Source organism: Diabrotica undecimpunctata, chromosome 9, assembly GCF_040954645.1.
Source record: "Diabrotica undecimpunctata isolate CICGRU chromosome 9, icDiaUnde3, whole genome shotgun sequence".
Lineage (NCBI taxonomy): Eukaryota > Metazoa > Arthropoda > Insecta > Coleoptera > Chrysomelidae > Diabrotica > Diabrotica undecimpunctata.
The window spans coordinates 12,665,229-12,675,220 of record NC_092811.1 but is presented as its reverse complement, the minus strand read 5'-3'; the positions used below and the strand labels follow the sequence as shown (position 1 = coordinate 12,675,220).

At 32.7% G+C, this 9,992-nt stretch overlaps 1 protein-coding gene across 1 annotated transcript; it reads left to right on the top strand.

Annotated features, from left to right (window-relative positions):
* The first annotated feature begins 640 nt into the window (after positions 1-640).
* Positions 641-4,003, top strand: LOC140450188 (band 4.1-like protein 4). The gene is made up of 2 exons (XM_072543647.1): positions 641-735; positions 795-4,003. The coding sequence occupies exon 2, from the start codon at positions 808-810 to the stop codon at positions 2,980-2,982; it is 2,175 nt and encodes a 724-aa protein (XP_072399748.1). The 5' UTR covers positions 641-735; positions 795-807; the 3' UTR covers positions 2,983-4,003.
* Positions 4,004-9,992: the final 5,989 nt, after the last annotated feature.

Sequence of the window (9,992 nt, the reverse complement as noted above, 5' to 3'; positions counted from 1 at the left end):
CCAGCAGTGGATAGATCCGGGTTAAATGATGATGATGATGATAACATCAGGTAAACCTTATTACATATTTGTAATTATTTGTAAATATACAAAAATAATTAAATTATAATATAAATTATGTATATATACTTATATATAATATAAGTTATTAAATTGTAAAATAACTGATAAGAAACTCTTAAAAATAACAAATTAGTGATAACAAAACACAAATTGAAAAGTGGGTAACTGTAAACACGATTGGCATATAAAATATTCGATTTTTATATTCAACTCCTGGCCTATTTCTTCGTACCTCCATCTTTGTCCTCTTAGTTACTTCTTTCACAGCACCGGTACCGCAGAGTGGCGGCTAGTTATGATTCACAGTGAACCACCTACTTAACTCATCAACTAAAGCGAGCCAAGCAAGTTTTTAACAGAAATTACGGCTATATAGTTTGAATTATTTAGCTGTTAAACATTATGAAATGGTTCCTAACGAATTCCCGAGAGAATCGTTTATATCACCTGTTAGATTATAGTCATGAGTTTACACACCGCGGTGGAAAGGGAACCAAAGACAATGCAAACCATCATTGGTAGTTTGTACGCTGTAGTCAAAATAGCTCTCTTCAGTATGCAGTGTGCGCTGAACCACAGAACCACTAGTGAACTCACAAGAGGTGATTGCCCTTCCTAGTCTACCAATATACAAGGCTAAGCGTAATTGGAAATATGAACTTGGTCTTAAACGTAAGGCATTAGTCATATCGTTCATACATACGGTGTCTAACTCTTTGTTAACATTTTAGGTGAAGTGAAATAATGGATTGTTTTTGTTCGAAAGTGTACTCAGTGCATTGTAAAATAGTGTTTTTGGATGAAACAGAATTGGTGCACGAGCTACAAAATAACAGCAATGGACAAGCGCTTCTCGATGTGGTGTTCCGTCACTTGAACCTGTTGGAAACAGCATATTTTGGACTTCGTTACTTGGATCCCCACGGTCAAACTCACTGGCTAGATCCAACCAAAAAACTCAACAAGCAAATCAAAGGTGCGGATCCTTACACTCTTTATTTTGGTGTCAAGTTCTACGCTGCTGATCCATGTAAGTTATTAGAAGAAATTACTAGATATCAATTCTTTTTACAAATCAAACAAGATATTTTGCAAGGTCGGCTTTTGGTTCCATTTGAACTTGCTGCTGAATTAGGTGCTTATATTTTGCAATCAGAGCTAGGAGATTATGATCCCAGAAGGCATAATACGGGATATGTGTCAGAATTTAGATTTTTACCAAACCAAAGCGTCGAACTTGAGATGCGAATCACTGAACTGCACCAAACTCTCGTGGGCCAAATGCCTTCCCAAGCAGAACTGAATTATTTAGATAAAGTAAAGTGGTTAGAAAATTACGGTGTAGATTTGCATCCTGTATTAGGCGAAGACCATGTAGAATACTTCTTAGGTTTAACTCCGAGTGGTATCATAGTGCTGAGAAATAAAAACACGGTTGGGAACTATTATTGGCCTAGAATAACTAAAATATATTTTAAAGGACGTTACTTTATGCTGAGAGTGACTGATAAAAATAATGATGAATGCACCTACGGATTTGAAACGCCTTCTAAATCAGCTTGCAAACATTTATGGAAGTGTTGTATAGAACATCATTCATTCTTTCGTCTTGTGCAAGTTACACCAACTAGTCCGGATATATTTGCTTTAGGTTCTCGTTTTCGATATAGTGGAAGAACTGAAAAACAAGCTGTCCGAGATGCTCAAATGAAGCTGCGACAACCTCCTTCATTTTCTCGAAGACCGTCGAGAAAATATTCCAGAAGAAACCAGGTTGCTAATGAAAACACTTTCTCGGAACCACCTAGACTAAATCATCAACAAGAAATAAAACATATTTCTCTGCCATTACCTGTGGAAAGTTTTGAAGGTAACTATAATTCTACTATTAATAGTTCTGTCAATGTCAAAAAGTTTGATTCTCCAAGAAGTACCAGAAGTGCGCCTTGGTCCCAACCACATTCTAAAGGCCTGTATAACAACTCTGCACCTGCTAGTCCTAGGTCAGTACGATCTGCAAGATTTAGATCTTCCTCAGTAGATAGTCAAAGTTCCAACGATTCTAGAAACTGCAAAAAACGAAAACATAGAAGTCGAACCTCAGACAACGAAAGTGAACACTCAAATCGTTCTTCCAGATCTAGAAGAAAACACAGACGAAGAAAATCTAGAAGTAACAAAAAGGATTCTGGTTCTGAATATGATCAGAAATATTCAGATTCAAGATCCAGAAGTAAGGCTGATAATTACTACGAATTAGTTGACTCTGGTTTGCAATGGCAAGAAGTTCAAAGAACAGTTGCTGCTAATGATAACAGTTATAATAGCATCCAAAAGGCAAATGTTGTTAGCAGTAAAAGAAGCCAAGAAATCCGATCGAATCCCCCCAACTATAATAGCACAGGTAGAAGAAATAGACACCGGAAACATCGATCCCGATCGAGATCACCGTCGGAACCAAAATGGCTCTCAAACGAACTAAAGAAACATCTCGAATTCGATTTAGTCGAAACCGCTGGAATGAGCGACCTTCAACTCAAAGAAATACCCTACACCGTTGTACAAACTAATTACAGCAAGCACGTCAAACTCCGCCCTTCTAATTCGTCAAGAAGCGATGATAAGAGTACGATATCATCGCATTCCCAACAACCAGCTCATTATCATCACCACTTAAATAGTTACATGAATGAAGCTTTAACTAATTTCTCATATCCTGACAAAGATAGCAATAGCAATAGTCTTATAGGACTTCCGGAACCACTGAAGCCATCTAGTTATTATGGTGGTAATGGATACAACGGATACGGTTCTGTGAAGGACAATTTTGTTAATATGAGTAGAAATTATCATGAACATTCTGATTCGGGTGTAGGAGTCGACCAAGAGTGTGATGGTAAAAAACCAAACTTAAAATAATTTTTGTTGGTAAGTTATTTATTTTAAAGGAGACGTTTTTAATTTATTATGTTATATTCGTATTTTTTTATTCATTCTTACAACAAATAGCAAATTTAAATATGTTTGTACAATTTAATGAAGTTCAATTTTTTTTTTTAAATTCTAGTTCACTATCATCTCTTTTAATTTCAGAGGACAATCTATAAACTATATACAGTTTTTGTCCAATCACAAATGCAGCACTCATTTGCTGGCTCTTTTTTAAAAGTTCATGGGCTAATTTACTGTGTCGTATTCTCAGTCTGTGTAGTATGATTCTCTTCTTCCAACAAGTCCACTTTGCACTGCTGATTTAATTGTAGTTTTTTGAAATCTGATTTCCATCTTTCTAGGCATTTATTTTATGTGAATTTAATTTCTTTATAGATAGTTTTAAGTCAGGACACGGATTTTTAATCTCGTCTCTTCCTAATGGCGAACTCACTGATTTTACTAAATGATCTGCTTTTTCTTATCTGACTTGTTTGACTTTGATGTGTAAAAAAAAAATAAGACAAAAAAATTTACAATTCAAAAAATTTGTAAAATATCTTCTTGTAAATCACATATTTTGTACAAAGTTTCCGATTTATACATTTAAAATTAAATTTGGTTTTATCCTTTTCCGTATTATTAATTTTATTCCTATATTTTTGTATTTTTTCTTTTTTATTTACTTACTTTTATTCCTTTTTTATAATATTTTTAACAATTTTTATTATTGTATTATTTTTTTGTTGTATTCTTTGTTTCTTATAATGTTTTATGTGCCACCATTCGTCTACAGTACATTCAACCAACTTACACCTCTAAACGATTAATGGAATTCGCAGAAAACTTTTCGTTGTAGTAAAAGGCACGGTAAACTGCACTGGAGTTCTCCATAATCTTTTTTAGTACTTACTTTGTTTAGAATATTTTTGCCTGTATTATCAGTTAGAGTTAATTTGTATAAAATGAGGAGCACAAATTAAAATGGAATTTTAAATATTATTGTTTATTTGGCTAATAATGGATGTATAAATATATTGTTTAACCTGCTGTACAATTATTTTTTAAATAACATTATAATAGTGTACTTACTGATTTTATAGAAGAATTTTAAATTCGTCATTAAAAGAATGATTATGATCTATAAGGTGAAGTGCGTATGTAGAATCTGTTTTTCTATTATTGAAAGCCCTTTTATGTTCTGCTATTCGTTTATTAAAATTTCTACCAGTTTGACCGATGTAAGTTTTTGGGCAGTCGCCACATTTAAGTTTGTATACACCACTGTGCTTTTTATTTTGGCTCTTGTTGTTTTTAATATATTTGCCTAAGTTGTTATTTGTTCTGAAAGCTGGTGTTATTCCTTTCTTTTTTTATGTGTTTGGCTATTTTTGTTGATATTTTGCCTGTATATGTAATCTAGCAGAAGGTACTGGGTTTTTTCTCTGGTGGTGGAAATACTAATTTCAGGATTTTCTTGTGTAGTTTTTTATTTAAAATTTTATTACCTGTTTGTTCGTTGTATCCATTGTTTACTGCTATTTTCTTAATGATAATTAATTCTGTCTCGAAGTTGTATTTTGACATCGGAATTTCTGTTAATCTATGTAACATACTATGATAGGCTGCCAGTTTATGTTGTGTCGGATGGGATGATGAATTGTGTATAGTCGTGTCAGTATGGGCAGGTTTATGAAATATGGAGAAGTCATGTTTGTTTTTAAGTCTGTTAATTTTTAGATTGATTTTGTTCTATTTCTATTGTAAATTCAATATGACTATGGAGTGAATTCTTCTTCTTAAAGTGCCTATCCGTTCCGGATGTTGGCGATCATCACGGCTATCTTTACTTTATTTATTGCAGCGCGGAACAGTTCAGTGGTAGTCGTGTTATACCACTTTCGTAAACATTGAAGCCAGGAAATGCGTCTTCTTCCTGGTCCTCTCTTACCATTTACTTTCCCTTGGAGAATCAGCTGGAGAAGGCCGTAACGTTCTTGTCCTATTGTCCTCTTGTTACATGTCCTAGATATTCCAACTTTTTAGTTTTGACGGTCATGAGAATTTCACATTCTTTCCCCATTCTGAACACTTTATTTTGTAAACACATATTTATATTATTAAAATGTTTCTCACAATTATTTTTGTAGTACAAGTATTTTCAGTTAAAAATAAAAAGTTAAATATATTTAACTTTAACCCGTAATCGCAGACGTCTCAAAAACGGTACATTCTAACAGACATTATGGTCAGTCTAAGCACCACTATTTAAATTGACAAAGTGTTCTAGTTTACTCCGAAGTATTTTTTAACAAAAATTAAACGTGATATTTTCGTACTTTGTATATCTACTTTGAATATAAATTATCCTTAGGAGGGTAGTATTCGTTTCAGAAAAAAATTATTAAACAAGTAGGTGAAAGAAATCTACGTTAAATAACATTATGCAAGAATACTATTTATTAAAAAAAATGTAACAAAATATGCAAAACTATGAACATTGGGTTAATGACATATATATTTCTTTTATACCTAAAATTTAGCAAAGTGTTAAACATTATGGAGAACACCAGTGCAGTTTACCATGCCTTTTACTACAACGAAAGGTTTTCTGCTAATTCCGTTAATCGTTTAGAGTTTCTTTAATAAAAACTTTTCGTTGTTTCTGATCTTATAAATTCCTAACATTTCTAATTTTAAATATTTAAATTTTGTTATCTTCGACTTAACCTGTAAGATTGTAACAAAAAAATCATTTCTGGAACAAACTGTATAAATTGATACGTCATATAAGATATTTTAATGTCGTTATTAATTGCTGATACAAATAACTGCGTATTCAATTCCCGTTATTGTAATTATTATATAAATTTATTTCCACTGTAATGTGTCAATTTTTAAGTGACATAATTTCCTTCCTTCTTGCGGTCTGCTTCATTGTATTATGAATCCAGGTTTTTGTGCTTTTGTATGCTTTTGTAATGTCGGTTTTATATATGTCTGCTCATTGATATCCGAAATAATTAAATATTGTATATTCATTGCATATATAAAGTTCAAGCGATTGTATTACATTTAATAACATCAGTGGTAAGTTCTGAACATTTCACGTCTAATAAATGCTTTGTTTAAGATTTGAAAATTGTTACTAGTGGTATAAATATACAAGGTGTTTCATTAGTATTTATATATAAATTTTTAACCGGATAATTATTAATTAAAAATACGATTCGATCTAATTGATAAAATTTGTGTCATTATTTATCTACAACAAATTTATTATCATACTTTTTTTTATCATGTTCTTTAGAATGATGACATTTAGTTTTCTTCTTTTCCTCTTGATTTTTGTTTGTCTGTTTTTCTTAGTTAGTCTAGCTCATATTCTTTAAGAGTGCCTATCTTCTTGTGATAAGCTCATTTAGAACTAGGATCATTCATTTCTGAGACCTCTTCAGGAGCATTTTTCTGTTGAAAAAGATTTTTCTGTATTTATACACACATACAAAAAATTAATAAATGAAAATGAAAAGTATACTGTAATGTGCTGTCTTTTGGATGTTTTTTTGGATAACTTTCTAAGTTTTTTTTTGTAATTTTACCAATGCATTCCTCTTTAGTATTGGTACTCAGCTAGGAATTAAATGTTTTACATACTTTAAAAATTATTTTCTTTTCCATTCAGTCATTTGCATTTTTTTGTCTGTTTCCATTTTATTCACACAAGTTGGAACGAATTACTGCGTAGATCCCATACCAAGGTTATAATCCATAGAGTTCACATCAGCTTCTTAAAGCGTCATCCTCAGGTTCATCTGCGGTTGTATGGTTGGTTATACAGGGTGAATTTTTACTGCGACAATGGTCGATAATTCTATTATTGTACAGATTATTCAAAAAAGTTGTTTAGAAAAAATATAGACAATGGTATTTGCCATGCTTCGATCTTCTTCTTTTTCCTTCTTATATGTAGGCTTTAAAACCTGTTTCTCCTTCAATATTAGCCTTCCAAATTGTTTAAATTATCGCACCATCTTTTTCTTGGTCTGCCAATACTTCTTCGTCCATTTGGTGACTTATTTCGTGCTATTCGAACTATCCTATCCTCTTCCATTCTACTACTGTATTCGTTCCACTCCTGTTTCCGTTTTGTCACCCATCCATTTATGTATTCTATATTGTGCTCTTCTTATGTTTTCGCTTTTTTTTTATCAAACAGAGTTTTCACTGATTTGAATTGAATAAATAGGGTTGTACATTAAAAAAATATGAGAAAATTGTAATTTTCTTTTGTAGTTCACCGTGTATACGAATATTTCTCAATTTATGTTAAACTTAATTTGTAAACTAGAACATATTGTTTACCTTATTATGTAAAATGAATACTTACTTATTCATTCCTTTTTTACACATAGGGTGTTCATTTTATAGCGATTTCTTAATAAAAATTGTTAAGCTCGTTAAATATCGTGTATAGTAGTGAGAAACTTCATATTGTACGAACACAGATTATGAGAAATCTAAATATGAGATGGATGAAAGATGAAATAATCGAAATGATGGACGAAAGAAGACAGCTTAAAAATAGAAATAACTCCGAGTATAAACGAAAGCATAATCTGATTCGTTATGGATGCGAGCAAAATGTGAGGAATTAGAAGAATTGCAACGAAAACATGACGAATTTAACACACTATGTAAAACTACATTAAAGCATTATTTAAGGATGATCGAGGATCACTACCTAACTTAAGTGCAAATACAGGACCATCAATCTTAAACGCTGAAGTGGAAAAAGCCATACACCAAGCCAAAAACAACAAAGCCAGTGGACCAGATCAAATATACAGCGAATGGCTAAAATTACTCTCAAATGACAATATAAAAGAACTCACTGTACTTTTCAATCAAATATATACCAGTGAAATTCCATCGGACTGGCTAAAATCGATCTTTATTCCTCTACCTAAGAAACCAAACGTTAAGAAATGTAGCGATTGTAGACTCATTAGTTTAATGAGCCATGCCGTTAAAATACTGTTGCATATTCTTCTAAACCGAATTAACAACAAGTGCGAAGAAATAATTAGTCAAGAGCAGTTCGGGTTCCGGAGATGCCTTGGAACTAGAGAAGCACTATTTTCTATGCAAACACTCTTTAAACGATGTTGGGAGGTAAGAAAACCCGTATATATGTGCTTCATTGATTTTGAAAAGGCATTTGATCGCGTTCAGCATACCAGACTAATTACCGCCTTGCAGAGCATCCAACTAGATGAGAAAGACATCAAACTTATTGCCAAACTTTACTGGAACCAAACAGCCATTATTCATACTAACAACAGAGAATCAAAGCCAATCAGTATTGAACGAGGCGTAAGACAAGGCTGTATACTATCTCCCACCCTCTTTAACGTGTATTCTGAGAATCTATTTAGGGAAGCTTTAAAAGATCAAAAAGGAATTATCATAGGAGGAGAAATAATTAACAATATACGATACGCCGACGATACTGTGATTCTAGCTGAAAACATCGACGATCTGCAGGAGCTAATCAATAGAGTTGACATGGAATGCACAAATTGGGGACTGTCGATAAATATCGATAAAACTAAATACATGGTGACCAGTAAAGTGGATATCGGCGCAACCCAACTGATATTAAACCAACAACCGCTGCAGAGAGTTCAGGGATTCAAATACCTTGAATGTTGGATTACCCAAAATCTAGATCCATCCTTCGAAATTCGATGTAGAATTGAACAGGCAAGAAACTCATTTCAAAAATTCAAGCCTCTATTATCCAATAACTCATTAAATTTGGAAATCCGTGAAAAGTTTACAAGATGTTACGTGTGGTCTGTACTTTTGTATGGATGTGAAACTTGGACTTGGACGCCGATATCATGAATAAAATCGAGGCGTTTGAGATGTGGTTGTATCGAAGGATACTAAAAATTCCATGGACTATCAGAACTAGAAACGAAGATGTTCTTCGAAGAATGGGACATCAACGAACTCTATTAAATATTATTAAGAGGCGTAAACTAGAATATCATGGACATATAATCAGAGGACCAAGATATAAGTTCCTTCGGCTAATTCTCAACGGTAAAATCGAAGGAAAGAAATGGATAGGACGGAAGAAACTCTCTTGGTTGAGGAATTTGCGGCAGTGGACAGGTTTGACAGCGGATCAATTGCTACACGTAGCGCAAGACCGAGATCAGTATAAAAATATTATAAGCATGGTAGTCGCCGACGTTCCGTAGGGATATGGCACTCTAAGAAGAAGAAATATGAAAAAATATTGTGGTGTCCTATTTCAAAAATTGTATGTTTGCTTTACCACGTAATTATTAATCACCCTGTAGAATCCGGCCTATTATCCAAGTCTGTAGAATATCATTCCCTACATTTTTTCGAAATAAATTTTTCGGATATTCTGTACCATAACGGAGTTATCGACCAATGGCGCACTAAAAACTCACCCTGTATATATACATCAATCAAGTCTAACTAACTTAACTTCTTAACATAGGCTTTGATCTTTACGAACACTAAAATTTTGTTACTACACAAACATTTGCAGTTGCTGACGAAACAAATCGCAATTGATTTGCTTCCTACTTTTTTTTTAATTATTTTTAAATAAACTACCCATTACAAAATATCTATTTTCAGCATACCATTAAAAAGCTGGTTTTTCAACCGTGCAAAATTCTCTACGCAAACAAATTTCCTGTACGAATATAACATTTTACATACTTAATATATGGATAATTAAAAACGTCTCTCTTATAGTTAATAAATAAATATTTGCCACTTCCTGTTATGTAGTAAAATTACTGTAATTTGAAATGATTTCGCGTATGTAGTAAACAAGTGAGTATGTAATGGTGAATCTAGAGTGCGTTGACAATGAAGTCAACTACCTTCCATGAGATTATTAAATGTATAATTATGCTGTTAAAAGCGGTGATATCATTTCCATTGAT

Bases quoted from the DNA above. Each gene is read 5' to 3' on its own strand.
- LOC140450188 (XM_072543647.1), top strand. From the start codon at position 808: ATGGATTGTTTTTGTTCGAAAGTGTACTCAGTGCATTGTAAAATAGTG.